At 37.1% G+C, this 20,848-nt stretch overlaps 1 protein-coding gene and 1 long non-coding RNA gene across 4 annotated transcripts in view; one reads left to right on the forward strand and one right to left on the reverse strand.

Annotated features, from left to right (window-relative positions):
• Positions 1–465: 465 nt before the first annotated feature.
• LOC110705580 overlaps positions 466–20,848 on the forward strand; it is a 28,808-nt gene continuing 8,425 nt past the window's right edge. The window contains exons 1-2 of one of the 2 annotated variants that reach the window (XR_002508101.1): positions 466–1,375; positions 2,025–2,161. This is a non-coding gene — a long non-coding RNA (uncharacterized LOC110705580). The remainder of the gene's footprint in view (positions 1,376–2,024; positions 2,162–20,848) is intronic. The other variant, XR_002508102.1, reaches the window with a different exon arrangement.
• Positions 12,716–15,667, reverse strand: LOC110705579 (zinc finger BED domain-containing protein RICESLEEPER 1-like). 2 transcript variants are annotated; one of them, XR_002508100.1, is made up of 3 exons: positions 13,586–15,667; positions 13,192–13,493; positions 12,716–13,078 (listed from the first exon to the last, which is right to left on the reverse strand). XR_002508100.1 is itself a non-coding variant. In XM_021883469.1 (2 exons), the coding sequence occupies exons 1-2, from the start codon at positions 14,138–14,140 to the stop codon at positions 13,257–13,259; spliced, it is 792 nt and encodes a 263-aa protein (XP_021739161.1). In that variant the 5' UTR covers positions 14,141–15,667; the 3' UTR covers positions 12,716–13,256. The 2 variants fall into 2 exon arrangements, 1 of the variants encoding a protein (XP_021739161.1); XM_021883469.1 differs by having other exon boundaries at positions 12,716–13,493.

Raw genomic sequence — 20,848 nt, forward strand, 5'->3', positions numbered from 1 at the left:
TACCTAAAAACCTACTAACCTAATTCACTTAAGAAAGAAAAAAAATGCACAAATTTTTTTTAATGATATTGATTAAAATAATTAAGGAAAAAAAGTTATGAAATAGAGTGAAACTCTCTCATTTAAAATATACAAACTATTGGGGGCGGCTATTGTTTGTAAGATAATTTCGCACCTCACTCCTTCTGTTTCTCTCTCCTTTGCTCTCCTCCTTTCTACTCTACTTCATTACCAAATTCTCTAAAATTACAACCACCACCACAATTATTCGACGGAGAATTATAATCATAATAACAATTATTATAGTTATTGCGATTGTATTTGTAGTCAAAGCTATTAATTGGATGAATTTCGGCGTTGCGTTGAAAAAGAAGAGTTCGAATCACGAACAGATTGAGTATGAGTGTCATCGGAGACGGCGGTCGAGTGGTCGGAGAATTACTAGCAATCTTGAGGCGATCTCGACCACGGCCACGACCTTGAATTTGGTGTTGATCGAAAATGAAGCCCCACACACAACCAGAATTACGTGTTAGATAAGGTCATGTCATCATGTGTTATGCCCACAAGTCCTCGTAATATTTTTTAATATGCTTAGGCCGTCGCATGGATGTGACGAGTTCATACTAGGGTCGAGCCATATTTGTGTTGTGCCTAATTGATTGCCTGTTCAACTCATGCTCAACTATAATTAACACCATGTTAAATGAGCTCCTCCTCTACTTGGGAATGAATGAATTGCATTTCACACAAATTTAAGAATCAAATTCAACACAAAACAAAGCTACGAATGCTTGCGAAATTTAGTAATTACGTAGTCATTACGTATGATGATCACTTTTTTAATAATTGGATTTCCATGTATTACACTTTACACTCCTAACTTTATACGAGTATCAAATATTTATTCTTGTACACTCCATATATTGATATATATTATATAGTACAACATTTAGTTATTTATTCTTTATTATGCAACATTTTTTTTTGAAACATTCAATATTTATTATCTAATTAAAGTATCATGATCGTTTAAAAATGTAAATTTCTGCACTAAATCAAACCTTAATTAAAAAAAAAAAAATAAAAAAAGTATAAAAAAATTGAATGCCCTCAAGCCTCAACACACTCTACCCACTCACTCATTATGCATTGTTCATTAAGCTTTACCGCCCTACTTGCAAAAACATTAAGCAGGCCTTGATTTTGTTTTCTCTCTTCGTTTCCAAAAAACTTCCTGCAAATCATCAATGGCGGATACCAGATCAAAAGAGGCGTTAGGATTTCATTCGTCTATTGCTTCATCCTGCTTAGGGTTGATGAGAAGTCCTCCGCCACTGTTCGCCGATAGTAGCCCTAACAATTTGATTCTCAGGTTCGATTTCGCGGTTTTGCCTTTAATTTTGTTGATTTGGCTTAAGTTTTATGGTTAATTTTGAGGTTTACAAACTTTTGACGAGTAATTTAGTTGCGTTTTGCTTGAATTTTTGTGATATTTGCGGCATTATTAGGAAATTCGAGCTTATTGTGTTACGAGTTTCTGGAAATTCTAGTTAACATGAAGTTTTGTTGTTTTTAACTTAAATTTCAATCTACAAATCATTTTTTACAGGATTATTGAATTTAGGTAATGTTAGTTCGATTGATGATCCAATGTTTTTTATCAGTTTAAGATGATGAGGCAAATATGTGAGCTGTTTTTAGTATTTTAGTTGAATTGTTGGCGGATTTATCTTCTGTGATGTGATGCTAATTGCTGCGATGTGCTATGTGTGTTTGTTCATTAAAAAACTTTATAGTGAAGAACTGAAGAAAGAGCGAAGTGGTGGAAGAAGATTGAAAAAATCTTGAAATAGGTGAAAAGGAGAGAGAAATTGAAAATCATTGTAGAGGATTAGTGTGCCAAATGCCAATCCTGTATTTTGACACTTTTGGACGTGTTTGCTGCGCAATAATAATTTTGAAGCTGGGTTCATCGGTTAGGATATAGTATTGTATCCTGAAATCCATTCTTTGATGTACAGAAAAGTTGCTGCATTTGCTTATGAGGGGATATTGAGTTTAAGCCGCAGTTTATTGTCCAAAATTTGGGACCAGATCAAATAATATACGTAGAAGGCTTCTATTGAAGTTATTTGGAAATCGAAAGCAGGACAAACTGGTAAGATAGGGTTTATATTATGTTAATTAAACAGTTGTTACTGCTAAAACCTTATTATTCTTGAGTGTTATGTGATCTCTCCCCAGGGTGCTTTGTCGTTCTTATGTTATTAGCCTTCTATGTTCGTCTATAATTTTTAAATTATGCGTTAGATTGATGTGTTTTCTTAGTTTGCAAAGGGAGCTAAAATTCAATTTAATTACAGTTTACAATGTTGGTGTCTTTTTGAAAACTAATGTGGCTACGGACAATTTGGGAGTTTATATAGAACATATTGGAAGAATAAATAACAAGTAACATGATTTCGCTTGGTATAAGGATTTATAAAAATGTTTCTTTGGCATATGATTAAAATAAATTGAAATTTATTCTGAAATTGTGTTGATTATTTTTGTTCTTGGTGATAGCAACAAACTTGCATACTTGATTGATCTGAAGGTGGTTTTCCTAGTTTTAGTGTTAAAATTTAGTTAAAGTTAGCAATTGGAAGTGTGAAATGGTAGAAAAGAGTAAGTGGTTGTTAGATTTATGCGTCAGTCACTCTTATGGTGAAACATTGTAAATCAATATATTTGAAACACAAATTAATCTTTTTCAAGCTTCCTTGCATAATCGCTGCTTTGAACTACTGCCTTTTTTCTGATTGGGAGCATTATATATTTGTATTGGCTCACTTTGAAGTTCCACCTTTATCTTGAAGCCAGCAGAGCCAAGATTACATTCTTGCAGTTTTTCCTAAAATGTTAACATTATGTTAAACATTTTAAATTAACTTTCTATGCAGGACGCACATAAGATCATATAGTTGACCTCGACTTATTTTGTGTTTTGGGGTAAAAGAAACAACAATAGATTCTTTTTGAAATCCTTACAGTTTTTCTAATCTTAATAAGTATGTTTTTGTTTTTTAAAAAATTAAAAATTTTGGGTAGGGAGATAGCAAAGAATTGAGCATCTTGTTCAGAAGTTAAAATGAAAAACATTTTAGCTAAGTTCTGAAATTTTTTGGAAGATATCATCCATGCTTCCTCGGACCCTCTCTTTTGTTTCATGTAATTAAGTGATCTACAAGGTTCACTTGATTCTTCAAATCTTGACGGAGTTTTAGAAGTTAGATATAAACATACCTATAGAGGTAATCATATGCCTGTTTCACCGAATAAGTAAGCTCATTTAGAGAAATCTTGGATATCATCAGAATTTCATAGGAGTGAATGCAATTCATGCTGATATAAGTACTTTCTTTGATGGCTTCTTACTAGATTTTGTTCACGTGAAGGGGGTGTTTGGTATGATTATTAGTAATGAAGTGGAAAGGAAGCAAATAAGAGGGAGGAAAAGAATCATATAACTCTTGCTTTTTCATTTGTTTGGTTTAGCCATGGAGAAGAATTACTTGACCTTAACTCCCATTCTGTTTGTTTGAGGAGGGTAAGGGTATTGTTACCTTAGGTTTTAGAGAGGTAATAAATAGGTGGAAACCATTACCTAGTTACCTAAATTTTCTAACCAAACATTTGGTAACGGTAATGGTTTGATTGAATCTGTTTCCAACCCAAAAAACACTCTTACTTAACATGCTTTAACAATGTTTATTGATAACTATAGTGGAGGGAGATGGAGACTTTTATTTTCACCAAACCTTAAGTCTGGATGAATTTTGGTTTATTAAATGAGAAATGAGACTTGGATGCTCCATTTCCTTCCTCTTCTTTTCTCCCAATCCATATCGATCATCATTCTCCTGCCATTCCTTTCTCTTTAAATCCTCTCATTCAAATCCATTGTAAGTCTGCTATAGCACCAGCTCTTATAAAATGGAAATATATCTTGGTCTTTTGCAATATTCCTTAATTTAGATTTATTTTCTAACTAATTTTTTTTAGCATTTATAGCTTTTACAAAGAGGACACTTTTTTCTTCTTAATTTTTAATAAGGAAACCTGAATTAGTGTCTTATCAAGTAAATTTTGCAAAATTAGTCCTCTGCAGCACATTTACTTAATTAAGTTATTTCTTATCTGTATTTCCAAGTCCTTGAAATAGGTGTTGCTGCCACTAAGAAGACAATAATAAGCTAGAAGTACTAAGGGTGCCTTAGAGGCAATGGCAAGAGAACAAAGTCCGAGAGGTGCTGCAAAAGAGACGTAGATTTCTCCCCTTCTTCTTATGTTATGGCATTTCTCCTCAGAAAGAGGCGCCTTTTCACGAGACTTTTTTTGAATCCGGGATATGAACTAAGATATGCTAATAAATTCTTTAATGAAAAGGGCAGTTTCCTTGTTTTGCTGTTGTTCCCTCTAACTTTTAAAGGGGTGGCATTTGTAGTTTTTTTAACTCTTATAGGATTTTGGTCAAGTACAACATTTAACCCCTGTTGCTCTCAACTTTGCCTCATCGTTATCAGTAATATAAGGTTATGAATCTGTAACGTTGAAGGTTTGACTATCTGTCAAAATGCTTGCATGGGAGCTTGGCTTGAGAGGTTTACATAAGAAAATTCCCAGGCAAGGTGATCTCAATGAGGTGCTTGTTAGGGGTACATGAGGTTGTCCATGGTTGAGGTGATGCGTATGGAGTATTAATACTTAACATTAAAATTATTTGCCTCTTCAAGATAGATTAAAAGAGTATGAAGCAAAGTAAAACCTTACCAACCATCTATGAAAAATCTTTGAAGAGGCCAGTTACATCTCCCCAATCTTCAAATCATCTAACTCTCCTATCATCAAACACCCACGTTTAAATTCTCTTTTACCAAATTGCTTTCCAGCTTCCACTTGCTGATCTGTTTTATCCTCCAGATCTTCCTATTCTATTAATCTATGCTACTCTGTGCTTCTCTCACACCCTCTTGTTTTGTGAGTTTAACTTTGTGCTTGCTTTTGCCCTATACTTAGCTTCCTTGCCCTCCTTGTCATAGTTAGAGTCTACATTTTGTATTGCATAGATATTGTTTACTAAATAGCTCTCTAAGATGTCCCATAGATGGAACTATGAGTGAACTGAAACCAACATAATGAACTGGATGATATTTGGAGTATTCTTAGGCTAGCTTCACTTTGCAGAAAGTGTACCAATCTTGACGTGTTTAAGGGTGATCTTTGATATGAAAGTAGATTCTGGTGATCTATTCATTATCTTTTTCCACGAAGTTGTCCAAAAGTGTGATCAACATTTGGTCTTCCGCGAACAGTCTATATAGGTTTGAAAGGAGCTTTTTGCTGTGTTTAGCTGTTTGGAGTCTTTGGATATTGTCATATTAATGAACCATTGTAGAAATCTATTAACAATCACTGTCATTATGTCCTTTAGCTTATGTGTTCTTGTCAAATTTTAGCACAAATTACATAATCATAGTAAGCAAAATACCATCAAGAATAGGTGATAGTGTAAAGCCCTTAAGGTCATATTGGGCTGTGTGCTATTTGTTATATTCTGCACTTCTTTCGTTTCATAATAGGTGCTTTGATTCTTTTGTCAGTGGATGTGCTCTCACGTTATTGCTTGTGCTTGTTCATTTGTTATGCCTATCGGATGTCCTTTTCTAGTGAGAAGCTCACTCAAATAAATTTTAAGAATGCTAATGCTTTTATATTTAAACAAAAGCCTCATCTTGATTGTGATATGGACCGTCAATTTATGGGATCCGCTGATTTTTTTTCCTCTCAAGCATTATTGGAATTATGAAGAAACTAAAATTCCGTCGTATTTATGCAAAATGAAGCTAACCCTCTGAAAATTCCACATTATGGATATAATAGGGTGTGGGCCAAATTTGAATAATAGTTGGGTCCTCGACTTCGTTGCCATCCATTTCAACACCTTTTTAAGAGACAACATGACCTTAGAAAACTATGCTACTAGTCATGAAATTGCAATCTATGTAATATTATACCACTTAGCGTACCTTAAGGATTTCAAATACTCTTGAAGTTACTTTAGAAGCAAATTATATTTATGATAGTTATAGACTCTAAGGTTAAGTAACCAAATTTTCTTAGCCTTATGAATGTGCTCAATACATTGGGTAAACAAGGGTTTCGCTAGATTTGCTACTCAAGCTTGCAAACTTAATTTATTATGAAAGATCATTTCTTTTTCCAATTGTGATATGATAGTTACCACTTCTTAGGTATACATTGAGAAACACCTCAGCACCAAATAACTTATTAACAAGCCCACTCAAAACTTGAACTGGTATCAGTTATCACGCCTACGCATGGAGAGTTAGGAGGTACGACCATTCGAGTGGCATTTGGGCATAGCAATCTTCATAGGGTGCATTAAGTTAGGTCTTTGTAAGTACACTATGTGTCTTCAATGAGAAATTTGAAAAGTAGAATACAGACTAACTAAAATGTTGTGGAGTGGAAAGCAATTCACCAGATGCAAGCTCACAACAAACTTTTGGAGAGCCAAATAAGTCAACTTGCTCATCAAATGGGTCAATCTTTGAAAGTTTTGGTGGTCAAATTGAGCAACCTTCAAAGGAGCATCTCAATGTCGTGTTGTTGAGGAGTGGAAAGCAATTGGAAGATCCTCTTACAAGGAGCCATAAGTAAAGTTGTCGAAAAAGGTAGCCACTAATGAAAAGGTGGGCGACGAGGGTGTGATCGAGAGTGACAAGGGTGTGGTCGAGGAAGGACTAAAGGAATTAAAGGACTAAATGAGCCATAAGTAAAGTTGTTGAAAAAGGTAGTCACCAATGAAGAGGTGGGCGACAAGGGTGTTGCTTTTTGATGCATGGGTTGTTAATCTAGAGGTGGTCTTGCATGGTAACCTGGTGGTGTGTTATAGTTATTTCGAGGTGGTGGTGATGGTGGATTAGTGTTTTTGTAGGAGAAATTTGGGTGATTTCTCCATTCTTCATTGTATGTATTTGAGTGAGGATTGTACGACCTTGTAGGAGCCATAGTGTAAAATGCATTGGCTTACTCGATCATCGTCTCACTAGCATTTTTAACGCATATGCCCGGATGTAGAAGTCTCCATAGAAGGTGTAGAAGATGAGGTTTGGAATATAGCCCTCAAATGGAGCATCAATGTATATGTAGAATTCATGAGTCTTCCTATGTTTCCACTCCGGAATTCCATGGCGAGGACACTGTCTCTAGCAATGTATTAAAAGCTCGAGGTGCGCCTTGAAGTAAGAGGGGGCATCTGTTGCACCTAGGCCGCTTCGTGCACCTTTCTGTTAAAATTTTTTTGGCTAAAGTTTGCTTGAGGTGCGCCTCATGCGCCTAACCAAAAATGCCTTGCCACACCAAATGAAGTGCTTAACCCTTATAGCTTTGCGCCTAACCAAAAATGCCTTGCCACACCAAATGAAGTGCTTACCCCTTATAGCTTTGCGCCTAAGGTACGCTTTAAACGCTGGTCTCTACTTGCTTAAACCTTCTTTATGCTTCATAAAGAGGCTCATGATACAGAAGGTAGCTGGCTCGTTTATAGTCTCGTTGTCTTATCTTCCCTTATAATTTGACTAGATTGGCCTTGGCAAGCTTGTCTCGCGTATCAAAGGAACCAGACATACCTTTATCTCCTTTATCTCGTAACCACTCTTTCACCTTATCTTGTAATGAGAATGGGAAAAGATGAAGTTTGATAGCATCATCAGTAGGGATGGCAACGGGTCAAATCTGGACCGGCGGGTATTGTTGAAGACTTGAGCAGATTCCTTAAGTAGGCCTTTAAGGAAATCAGGTGGCGCAAGTTCTTGAAGTTGCTCATTTGGGCCTCCTGCCCACTTTGACATTGTTTAACTTGATTAAATTCAACCAAGAGCCCATCCTTTTGCTTATAAATGGATCATTGCCTTCAATGATACCATGTCCATTTCAAATGCAAGGTTGCCACTGAGAGTCACCGGAACTCCGGCCACCGTAAAACACATTTCATGGGTCTTCTAATTGGTAGTTAATGCTCATAATTTCTCAAACCATTGCAGCCCTAGCATTATATCGGCATTACCCAATCCAAGTGGAAGGAAGTCCTCCATAACAATCACACCCCCGGCTAGGTATGACAATCGTAAATGGATATCCAAAAATCCGATCCACCCGATATAAATAAATGAATGAAAATCCGCATTAAATGGATGATGGGCGGGTGACGGGTCGGGTCGGAGTCAGGTGGGGCTCCATTTCATCCGTCATCCGATCCATCATCCGTTTATCACCCAATCCGTCATCCACTCGATATAAATATAATTATAATTATTTTAAAAAAAAAATTTCTAATAAATATAAAAGCCCATCTATTTTTGTAACCCTAACCCAAATTCATTGAAAACTTGAAACTCCCTCAGTCTAATCCTCTCTCACACTAAAACTCCATTGTATCTGAAACGGAGAGTGAGGGGCAAATGTTTAGGGTAATTTTACCGTTGTTTTCTAAAGCTGGGTTTTCTAAAGCCGTTGTTGAAGTGTGTCACCCCAGAAAAGGGGAAAGAAGTTCTCGAAGATCTGCACTCGGGATATTGCGCATCCTACATAGGCGGCAGATCCCTGTCCACATGCGGCAAGGTACTTCTGGCCTACACTTGAGGCAAACACCATAGAAATGGTCAAAAAATGTGACTAGTGCCAGAAATTTGGCAAGCTCATCCATGAGTCGGCAACTAACTTGACATAGCCTAGTCCCGTTTGCTAAATGGGGCATGGACATTCTAGGTCCTTATACGCCTCCACTGTGGACTATTTCACCAAGTGGGTGGAAGCAGAGGCGGTCAAGAGCATCAAGACAAAGGATGTCATCTCTTTCATTTGGAAGAACATCATCACCCGGTATGAGGTACCTATGTTTATGGTATTTGATAATGGCCTCAGCTGAAGACTTGGTTGGGAGATCAAGGGATCTCACATTATTTTGCATCAGTCGGCCGACCCAAGCAAACGGCCAAGTTGAAGCCTTCGACAAACTCATCTTAGACGCCATCAAAAAGAAAATTGAAAGAGATGACATCCTTTGGTCATCCGGACAACTGAAATAGGGGCAACCGGTGAAACCCTATTTCTCATGGTTTATGGTGCTTAAGCCGTCTTGCCCATCGAGCATTATGAGCCGACTCTACGAGTCATGCTATACGATGAAGAGGCAAATTGGGTGGCCATGTGGCTAGCATTGGACTCACTCACGGAACGCAGGGGCAATGCCGCCTTGCTTCATGAGATTTACTGTCTAAGAATGACCCGTGCCTACAACAAAAGAGTGCACAAACAGCCCTTGAAAGTTGGAAACTTTGTGTTACGAAAAATGAAGGCAACCGGTAGGGCCAATGAACATGGAAAACTAACTCTTAATTGGGAAGGCCCCTACCGGATCTATGAAGAAGTAAGATTCGACACCTACCGCCTGGATGCGGTTGCCCAGAACTTGGAATGTAGACAACTGTTGGAAGCGTGGTGGACACTCAAATATATCTGAGACAATAATATAGAGAGGAAAACAAATGCACTAAATAATAACTCTTATATCTCTTATAAAATGTGTGTCTGACTTTTCTATTTCTTTTTTCTTAATTCAAAATGAGTACATATTGCGTTTATATAATATTGTGTATGCTAATAAATGAATGTTTCTCCTTAACATTCTCTCTTTCTCTCATAATAATAGCATTCCTAATTTCATTATTCATGAATAAGATTTAATTAGTTATTTGTAGTAAATGTCAAGTTTATCACTTTTTAACACTCCCCCTTAAACTTTACTTTCTCACAATACCAATTAACTTTTGCATCCTATTAAAATCTTTAAATTTCAATGGCTTCGTAAAGATATTAGCAATTTGATCCAAAGACTTTACAAACTTCAATTCGATTTCTTTCTGTTCGATGTATTGTCGGATGAAATGATACCTCGTGTCAATATGTTTGCTTCGGTCATGAAAGACAGGATTTTTTGCCAAAGCAAGAGCTGACTTGTTATCAGCCATGATCTCGGCGGGTTCCTTTTGTGGCAGTTGGAGTTCCTTCAATAATCTCCTTAACCATATCGAATGACATGCACACGAAGTAGTAGCAATGTATTCCGATTCACATGTAGATAGTGTAACAATTGGTTGTTTCTTTGAACTCCATGAAACAACATTGTTTCCGAGTAAAAACGATCATCAATATCTCCAGCAAAATCACTATCACAATATCCCATAAGCTTAAAATCATGTGAAGTAGAGTATAATAACCCATGGTCTAATGTACCTTTTAAGTATCGGAGAATTCTCTTTGCCACTTTTAGATGAGATGTAGATGGATTTTCCATAAACCGACTTACTAGTCCAACAACAAATAAGATGTATGGGCGAGTACATGTAAAGTATCGTAAACTTCCTACTAAACTTTTAAACAAGGTTGGATTCACCTTTTCTCCATTTGGATCATTCTTCGACAATTTCAACCCACATTCCATTGGTGTGATCACTGGATTAACATTCAACATATTGAATTTCTTCAATACTCCTTTTGTATAAGCTTCCTGTGAGATAAAAATTCCTTCATCACTTTGAGTTACTTCAATTCCTAGATAATAGGACATGAGTCCCATATCCGTCATCTCAAATTCACGTGTCTTTCTTTTCTTAAAATCATCAAACATTTCTATACTACTTCATTCATGTGAAAATTAGATCATTTACATAGATGCAAACATAGAACACATCGTTGTTTTTCCTCTTAACATAAAGTGCATACTCATGAATGCACTTTGAAAATCCATTTTCTTGCAAGTATTTATCGAGCCTACTATTCCATGCTCGAGGTGCTTGCTTCAACCCATATAATGCCTTTTTCAATCTAAGTACTTTATTCTCTTGTCCCTTGATAGCGTAACCTTCTGGTTGTTCAATGTACGCTTCTTCTTCTAGAAATCCATTTAGAAAAGCAGATTTTACGTCCATTTGATGTATCTTCCACTGAAATTGTGCTGCTATTGAGATTAGCAACCTTACTGTCTCTAATCGGGCAACTGGGGTTAATACCTCTTCAAAGTCTATTCCCTGCTTTTGTTTGTATCCTTTAGCAACTAGTCTTGCTTTGTATCTTTCAACATCACCATTAGCGTTCCTCTTGATTTTGAATACCCATTTGACTCCTATCGCCTTCTTTCCTTTTGGGAGTGGTGTCAATTCCCATGTTTCATTCTTTTGAATGGCTTGTATTTCTTCATTCATGGCATGAATCCATTCCTTTTGTTTCGTTGCTTCATTAAAGCTCATTGGTTCAATATCACTGAATAAGCAAAATAAAGAAGTATTTTCTTCTAACCTTTCTGTCGTTTCATATAGATCGGAAATACTTATATATTTCTTTGGTCCTTCACTTGAATTTGATGAATCTCCATTTGAATGTAATGAAGGTGATAACATTTGAGGAGATGGTGCTGAAACATGTTGTGTTGAATTTTGTTCTTCAAAATAAGGAAGAAAGTTGTAAGATTCTTCCTCTTCTATGCTCCAATCCCATGCTGCCTCTTCATCAAACTCTACGTCTCTACTAATTACTGGCTTGTTGGTGTTTGGATTAAACAGCTTATAACCCTTAGACTTTTCATTTTCATCATATCCAATGAAAAGAAGTTTTTCACTCCGATCATCAAGTTTAGACCTTAGTTGCTTAGGAACTTGTGCATAAGCAACTGAACCAAATACTCGAAGATGTGATACACTTGGCTTCCATCCACTCCAAGCTTCTTGAGGTGTCACATTCTTCAAACTCTTTGTTGGTGAACGATTAGACAAATAAACTGCTTCTGCCCAAAATTCTTTTGGCATCTTCTTATTTTTCAACATGGATCTTGCCATGTTGAGAATGGTTCTATTCTTCCTTTCGGCGACCCCATTTTGTTGTGGTGTTCTAGGAACAGTAAGCGGTCGGCGAATTCCTTGGTATTCACAATATTTGTTGAATTCATTAGATGTGAATTCACCACCTCTATCAATCCTTAATGCTTTTATTTCATAACTACTTTCTTTCTCTACTAATGTTTTGAACTTCTTGAAAGTTTCAAAAGCTTCGGATTTATTTTTTAAGAAATAAGCCCATGTCTTCCGGTTATAATCATCAATGAAAAGCATAAAGTATGAATTGTTACCGAGTGATGGGGGTTTGATAGGTCCACATAAATCTGAATGCACTAACTCGAGTGGCTTTTGAGCTCTTGAATTAGTTTGTTTTGGAAAGGGCTTCCTTGAATGTTTGCCCAACAAACATGCTTCACAAATAGGGCTGGCAAACGGGTCGGGTCGGGTTCAGGTCGACCTGTTTACATAAACGGGTCAGGACCCCCCAACCTGAACCTGACCTGTTTACTTAAACAGGTCAAAAAAACCAACCTGAACTCGACCTGATTATAAACGGGTCGACCTGAACCCGACCCGCCTAAACCTGATTTTTTTTTTTAATTAAAAAAAATAAAATAAAAACCTGTAATTTACTAATTTCTTTATACTGTAATTTTTTTAACCTGTAATTTGACTAATTTCTTTAACCTGTAAGATTCAAGTATTCAAGACTTCAAGTTCAAACACATAATTCAAGCAAACATAACTTAACAACATAATTCAAGAAAATCCTGCTGCATTAGTGCATTGTCCATACTTCATACACTCACAACAGCAACTAAAACTTGAAAAGTAGCCATCCAACAAGTCCAAAATATTTCCAAGAGTTACATGTCCAAAATACTTCCAAGTAGGCAAATAAAAGTTCAACTAGAAAACCAAATACATGTCCAAAATAACAGTAACAGTTTCATCAACTAATTTTAGAAGAAATTAACAACATAATCAGGTTTGACTCTCCATGACAGCAGGACTTTCTGGTGCACTTTGTGGAGGGCTGGGAGTATCCCCCACATCATCGTTGACTTTCATGGCCATGATTTTTCCACATAAATCTTGCAATTGCGGATCCATATTAGCTACAACCAAAAGAATACATACAAAAGTTAATTTCAGCCTTAAGCATAAATAAAATAGTACACAAAAGAAACAAAAAAAATTGTAATTTTAAATACATAAACTATTTTCATACCTTCACCAAAAGTCCAATCTTTGAGGCAAATGATAGCTTCTGCTGTGTTTGGTTTCAAAGAGCTTCTATAGCAGTCCAAAACTCGACCACCTGAAGGCAGATTCTGAAGCTACTGTTGAAATAGGGATTGCAAGGATGTCCTTTGCCATCTTTGAAAGAATTGGATACCTCACAACATTTGTTTTCCAATGATATAGAATATTAATGTTGGTTGCACGAGGAATCAATGGCTCTTCCAAGTAGATTTGCAAGTCAGATTTAGCAGCAACATATGATTTGCTAGAAGAGAAGTTATCAAAGTCCTAAAAGATGTTTAAACAAAAATTACAATAAAGCATACAAAAAACAGAATTTAAAGCTGATTATCAAACAAAAAGCAAGTGTTCACAGTTACCATCATAAAAGAATCAGAAGCAACATCAACTTGCTCTTCATTAGGCTGTCTAGAAGAACGACGCCTTGTTCGTGGTGTTGTTGTGGAAGCCTCTGTCACATAAGCACCATATAAATAATCCAACCTTTCCTTGAACTTCACCAACTCATTAGTACCCTCTATTTCCCCATACACCTTCTTAAAAGCCCACTCCACAAACTCATACTTAAATCGAGGGTCTAGAACAACAGCCACAGCCATGATTATGCTAAAGTTGGTCCAATATTTAGCAAATTTCTCATTCATTCTTGCTGCCATCTTATGCATGAAGTTATCAGAATTTTCAAGCTCCTCTTTCAAGAGTAAACGGATTTTCAACACATTTGGGAAGTATACATTAGCGGTAGGATAATTAGTACCCGAAAAAACATTTGTCACATCAAAAAAGACCTTCAAAAATCTGAATAACTTCTCTATTCTCCCCCACTCCTCATTTGTTGGACAATGAATGTAATTGGCATCAACCTTTTGAAAATGAAGAAAAGCTTTTTTGTAGTACAAAACATTCTCTAACATCAAATAAGTTGAATTCCATCTAGTAGGGACATCTTGTCTCAATCCTCTCCTCTACTTGAGTCTAGTTCAACATGTGCCACACAAGTCAAAAAACGTTGCTTTCTAGCCTGAGACCCTTTACAATACTTCACAGTTTCTCTCACCTTAACAACAGCCTCATTAATTTCTTTTAACCCATCTTGCACAATTAAATTTAGGATATGTGCACAACACCTCACATGGAAATAATCCCCCTCACATACCAAATCAAGTTCATTTTTAATTACATCAGCAAACACATCATTAGAGGAAGCATTATTAAGAGTAATACACATGATTTTCTTTTGGATACCCCACTCTTTAAGAAAATCATAGACATGGTCAGACATATTGACACCGGTGTGAGGTGGAGGCAAAAAACGAAAGTTCAGAATTTTTTTTTGCAAATTCCATTGATTATCAACCAGTCAAAGACATGTAACCATCAGTAGTAATTGAAGTCCAACAATCAGATGTAAGAGAAATCCTACCCTTAACTACACTCAACTCCTCCTTAAGTTTATCTTTTTCCCTCTTAAACATTTTCAGAACATCAGCCTTCAAAGTATTTCGAGACACAAGTTTAACATCAGGATTTATGTAATTAATCAACTTCCTAACAGCACTGAAAAGGAAAATTATGTTTCACCACAGCAATAGACAACATCTCACGAACAATATCATAATCAATTGTAGGAAGCCTATTCATCATAGAACCAGAACTACTTGAATCAATAATCATCTGACCCACATCTTTAAAGGTCCTTTTTTTACATTTCTTAATGTGGCGTTTTAAATTACCAGTTCCTTGCCTACTTTCAGCATTATATTTCTGCCCACATTTTTTACACTTGCAAATGATGTTACCTTGTTCGTCAGGTTTATCAAGGAATTCAAAATTTGCCCACACATTTGAAGTGAGCTTTCGTTGGCGCTTGAAATGAATTCCAGGCTTATTCAGCGAGGTGACATTAGAGGTTTTCTTCTTTGATTCCGTTTGATGAGAATTAGAAACTTCATCATCTGAATCAGAATCCGGAAGATCAATGGGTTCATCAGGATTAGGGCTATCAGCCATCTAGCCATCTGTGAATAAATTAAAAAAAGAATTACACTCATGGCATAAAAGATAAAACATGAAAAACAGAAGTATAAACTCATGAGTCATGACATAAAGAATCAAACTCATGAAATTGCAGAGTAAGAAAATCAAATCAGGGCAAAAAATCGCATAAATAAATCGCAAAAAATCGCATAAACAAATCGCAAATAATCGCAAAATAACAAATCAAATGTTCGAAAGAAATTGCAGAGTAAGAAAATAACAAACGAACAACATTAAATGATTAAATCACATAAACAAAGCATACATAAACCATAATAGCAAAAAATCGCATAAAAAAATCAAAGAAGTCTGAAAATTGCATAACCAAATCAAGGAAATTGCATAAACAAATGACTCATGAGCAAACAAACTCATAAAAAATCGAATAATAGGATTATTACCTTCAGAATGTTCGAGATGAAGCTTCAATCTTCAGGGTTCAAGCAGTTTTATTTCAATCTTCAAGAGTTAGAGAGAAAAGAGAGGAGAGAAGAGAGAGAAACTGAGAAGAGAGAGAGTTTGAGTGAAAGAAAGCGGCGAGAGAAAGAGGGGATTGTTTTAGCCGTTTAGGACTTTAGGTCTTTAGGGAACTAGGGTTAGATAATTTGGGCTTGGCCCATATTTTAAAATTAGGGTTTTAAGTTAAGCGGGTTGGGTTCGGGTTGACCCGACCTGAAAACCGACCCAATTAAATAAACGGGTTTATGCGGGTTGGTTTCGGGTTGGGATTTTCAACCTGAACCCGACCCATTTAACTTCAGGTCGGGTTCGGGTTGACCCAATTACATAAAGGGTTGAAAATCTCTATCAAAACCCATTTATTTCGGGTTGGGTTCGGGTCGGGTTGTCGGGTCGGGTCAGCTTTTGCCAGCCCTATTCACAAAGTTGATTTGGATGATCAACATGGGGTAATCCTTGTACCATTTTCTTGTGACCTAGTTTCTTTAGTCCTTCAAAATTAAGGTGACCAAATCTCATATGCCATTTCCAAGATGGATCTTCAATACACGTCTACAAACACATAGGTCCAATTGTTTGTAAGTTTATCAAGAACATTCTGTTTTTTGTCATAGAGACTATAGCTATAAGCTTAGAGTATCTATCACGTAGCCACAACTTTTGTTCCTCCATTATTATTTTACATCCATTGACCTCTAAGAGTTGACCCACACTTAAGATATTACTTCTTAAGTTAGGAATATAATAAACATCCGGAATTAATTTGTGACTAGAATCCTTTATTTCAATCATTATTGTACCTTTCCCTTCAATCTTTACTTTTGAGCCATCGCCAAAAGTAACATTCCCTATCACAGTTTTATCTAGATCAACAAATTTATTTTTGTCTCCTGTCATATGATTACTTGCTCCATTGTCAAGATACCATGTGCAATTTTCATCTCTCTTGTCTTCTATTTTTAGGGCTAATAGCATGGTTGAATCTTCTACATCTTCTTTATCTTCAATAAGATTTGTTTCTTCTTGCACCTTTTTTGAATAACATTCCCATGCAAAATGGCCATATTTATCACAATTGTAACATTTAATATTAGCTTTGTTACTACTTCTTTGAAACTGGTTCGTTCCTCTACCTCTTCCTCGGCCTCGACCTCTGGTAGAAGTTTCACCTCTAAAATAATTATTGGTGTTTTGGTCTTCTCTCCCTCTTCCTTGGCCACGTCCACGTCCTCGTGAAACACCTCTACCACGTGATTGAAATCTTTGTTTATCACGTGTGTCTCCTTTATTATTAAAATTGATTTTAGCTTGCAACACTTGTTGCTCATCTTCCTTTTTACCTTTTTTTAACTATTCTTTGTTCATAGGCTCTAAGAGACCCATTTAGTTCATCAATCGTCATGGAATCCAAGTCCTTGTTGGCCTCTTCGATAGCAACTACTGCATGGTTGAAATCGGAATTAAGAGAGCGTAGTATTTTTTCAACTACACGAGAATCTGGCATTGACTCACCAAGCCTCTTCATTTGATTCCCAATGTATGAAACTCTTCCAAAATAATCAGAGATGGATTCTTTATCAGACATCTCAAGGTGTTCAAACTCTCCTCTTAGAGTTTGAAGTCAAACCTTCTTTACTCTACTTACTCCTTCAAATGAATTTTGAAGAGTATTCCATGCTTGTTTGGAGTTGGTTGCATTAGCAACTTTCTCAAACATATCGTCATCCAATCCTTGGATGACTGTAAGTGCATTTTGATCCTTTTTCCTCTCGGTTTCCAAACCTTGTTTATCAGCCTCATTTAATTTTGAGTCATCTTCTGGTTGTATAAAACCTTTTTCAACAATCTCCCAAAGTCCTTGTGCGCTAAGAATAGTTTTCATTCGTAGAGACCACTTATCATAATTTTCTTTTGTGAGTTTTGGATATTGAAAAGCTACGACCTTATTTTTTGTTGCCATGTTTTATATATAACCTGGTACCACTTTGTTGGAAGCGTGGTGGACACTCAAATATATCTGAGACAATAATATAGATAGGAAAACAAATGCACTAAATAATAACTCTTATATCTCTTATAAAATGTGTTTCTGACTTTTCTATTTTTTTTTTCTTAATTCAAAATGAGTACATATTGCGTTTATATAATATTGTGTATGCTAATAAATGAATGTTTCTCCTTAACATTCTCTCTTTCTCTCATAATAATAGCATTCCTAATTTCATTATTCATGAATAAGATTTAATTAGCTATTTGTAGTAAATGTCAAGTTTATCACTTTTTAACAACAACAAGGTTTGTAAATTTTTATAAATGAAAAGCTCATCAATGAAAGAGTTGCCTTTTGTTTTCAATTTTGTTATTTAACTCGTATATGTACATGCATAGTGTTAAAATACAGCCTTGCACACACGATCAACTTAATGAATTAAACTAAGTTAACAATTTAGTGGCTAAACTAATGTTCAAACTATGAGGCCAATGGCCGGATGATATTTTATTTTATAAATTCGTCTGCTCCAACATGAGTAAGGCGTAGAGTATCTCCCATCCGGGTAACCAAGTGCTCTACCTACTCATACAGACGGCAAAGATTGAACGATCTAATTGGTCAACCCATAGCCGTTTGACTAAAATAATATAAAGAATGATTAAGCTCAAAAGTCGGATGTCTAATGACATCAGCCGGTTGCCGACTGAAGTTCTAACCTAGATTATTTAACGAAATAATACGAGTCCACCCAATGGGGCAAAGAGACATTGAGTATAATGGATCGAAGACACCCCATGCGGAGGAAATAAAGCGCCACTCAGAATTTCATGACGGCTGCCACTTGTGTATTTGGACGGCTATGCGATTGGTTTGGGGCAATCACTACTGTGTTTGATTGACTTGGGAACTTCCCATACTCTTTACAGTATCACTAGTTCCTAAGCCAATCAATCGGCAATGAAACCAACCACACAGCCGCCTAGGGGCAAGTACAGCCGGGTTGATTGCTGCATGCTCTTATTGAGTTAGGCAAAAATTCATCTATATATATAAGCAAAATTTAAATGCAAATATTTAAATGCAGTTTCAAATTCAAAAATGTAAACCGACTCAGTCGGTACTTTCATAGATGAAACCCGGCCACCGAGAGAAATGTTGAACTGGATTATCATCCGGAAGGGAATAAACTTAAAAATTGTTGATTAAAACATTCAAATACACGACTCACAGGCAGGAAGATATACATTTGGCATAGTGTCGCTGAAAACTAGGGTTGGTCCGCCTGGTTCTGCTCCTTTGGTTCTTCTTCATTCTCTTCTTCAGAATGGAGCTCAATCGCCTCACCGGATTTAGGAAGTTCCTTAGCAAGCTCCTCAATCTCAGATTCGCCCAGGCTTCGAATAATTCAGGCTCCGACAATCCTCTCTTTTATACACTACATCCTCGGCGTATTGGAAAGCCAGTGCCCAAATACCATACTCCTTTACCGGATAGAGCGCATCCCAAGCAGTCTTCATTCGGGTGTCGGAGTCGGTCTCATTCTCAGCAATAAGACGGTTTTGCTGCGCCTCAATGGTTGTCTTGATGTTCATCTGACCCTGTGCATCCTTTTTCAGACGTTCAACGTTGAGATCAGTATTCTTATGGCAACACCCTATAGAGCCTTGAGGTCATCTTGAGCCTTCTTGAGAGAGGTTTCAGCATCACCGGCCTTCTTTTTGGCCTTCTCAGAGCTGGAGTCAGGCCCCTGATTTGCTCCGTCTGTTTCATTTCCACGACTTTAGGATCAAGTTCATTTATTGTTCAATGATATTGTGCAACATTTTCAGAATCCGTAGCCGATCTATTAGCTCTTTTTACTTCCTCTCTCTTTAAAGTGTATGGCCGCTTGAGCCCAATAACCCTTATCATAGCCTGCAAACACAAACAGTGTGAAAAAACAGGCAAAAGTATACTTACTATTTTTCAAAAGATAGTCATACCTCAAACAGGAGGGTCTAAGATGCGTTCCATATTGAACGTCTCTATGCCCGGAATGGCGTCCTTCTCCTTCTTGGAGACAGCTGCCTACACGTCCGGTCATCGGGGGGATTGATCTGCACCATATTTAATAGTGGGTGAGCTATATAGGCGGCACCAGCTTATTGTCGGCAGTCTAACGAAGAGGTCTGTTTAGAGTGAGATTTCACTTGCAAGGGCCACTCAGGTGGTGTTTCGAAAGGATAATATATACCTTTAGAAACCTGTAGGTTTGCATCACCTACAAACGCAGAGAGGCCGGATGGAGTTAAGAACCCCTGCCAAGTCCAGGCCAAGTCCGAAGCCTTCCTGTGTAATGTTCTCCCCCCCAATGCGCACACGGTGGAGGCGGTGGTGTCTCGTCCCCCGTTTGAACCTCAAGGACTTGGGAACCTCCCCACCCTGCAAATGAAATTGTTTATCAAACATACAACCGATAAATCTTCTTTATAGTGGTGTCGAAATAAAAAACCAAACGGGTTCTTACCTTAGCCTTTATTTCAGCTGAAATTTGGGCGGAGGACCGTTTGGGGGTCTTCTCTTCGGGCAACATCCTCAAAGCCTCTTTTGCAAAAACAAACAAATAAACTCAGCTCAATAGCATAATTAACTCGCAAAGCAATAGCACAAACGACATTTAGCCAGATGTGCAATATACATACGCTCTGTGAACATTTTGCTCAAACCACAGGCAGACAAGATCGCCTTGTCTCTCAGCCACGCACATATGGGTATCCAATTCTTTGGAACCTTTATAATGTCCCCGGTTGAGAGAGTCGCAGTGTCAAGTTAAAAAAAACCCCGGTTCTATGATTTTCTCATAGTCGTCCTCTAGAATCCAGGGAAGGGCACATTTTCGACCAATAAGGTCAGGCTTCTTATTATACCGGCGAAGTTCAAAATTTTCACGCCAGGAGGGGGCATATAGTAGATAGAACCGGCGCTTCCAGTTGTCATACTTGAACACCTCGTGCAAGGACATTTGGTATTTGGGGTGAGTGGTCAGAGTGTACCTCGCCCTCTAATCGCCTAGCTGCGGCTTAGATAGTGCAAGTGTGCAAAAGCCTCTTAGCCAGGATTCAAACTCTGCATCTCGTAGGAGGCGACGTATCCA

Source organism: Chenopodium quinoa, unplaced genomic scaffold (genome assembly GCF_001683475.1).
Source record: "Chenopodium quinoa cultivar QQ74 unplaced genomic scaffold, ASM168347v1, whole genome shotgun sequence".
NCBI classification, from domain to species: Eukaryota; Viridiplantae; Streptophyta; class Magnoliopsida; order Caryophyllales; family Amaranthaceae; genus Chenopodium; species Chenopodium quinoa.

What these genes read in the sequence shown, in the direction of transcription:
- LOC110705579 (XM_021883469.1), bottom strand. Translation starts at nt 14,140, where the DNA reads ATGTTAGAGAATGTTTTGTACTACAAAAAAGCTTTTCTTCATTTTCAA. An exon ending in CTTCTGATTCTTTTATGATG is followed by an intron (nt 13,494 to 13,585) that starts GTAACTGTGAAC and finishes AACATCTTTTAG; the next exon opens with GACTTTGATAACTTCTCTTC.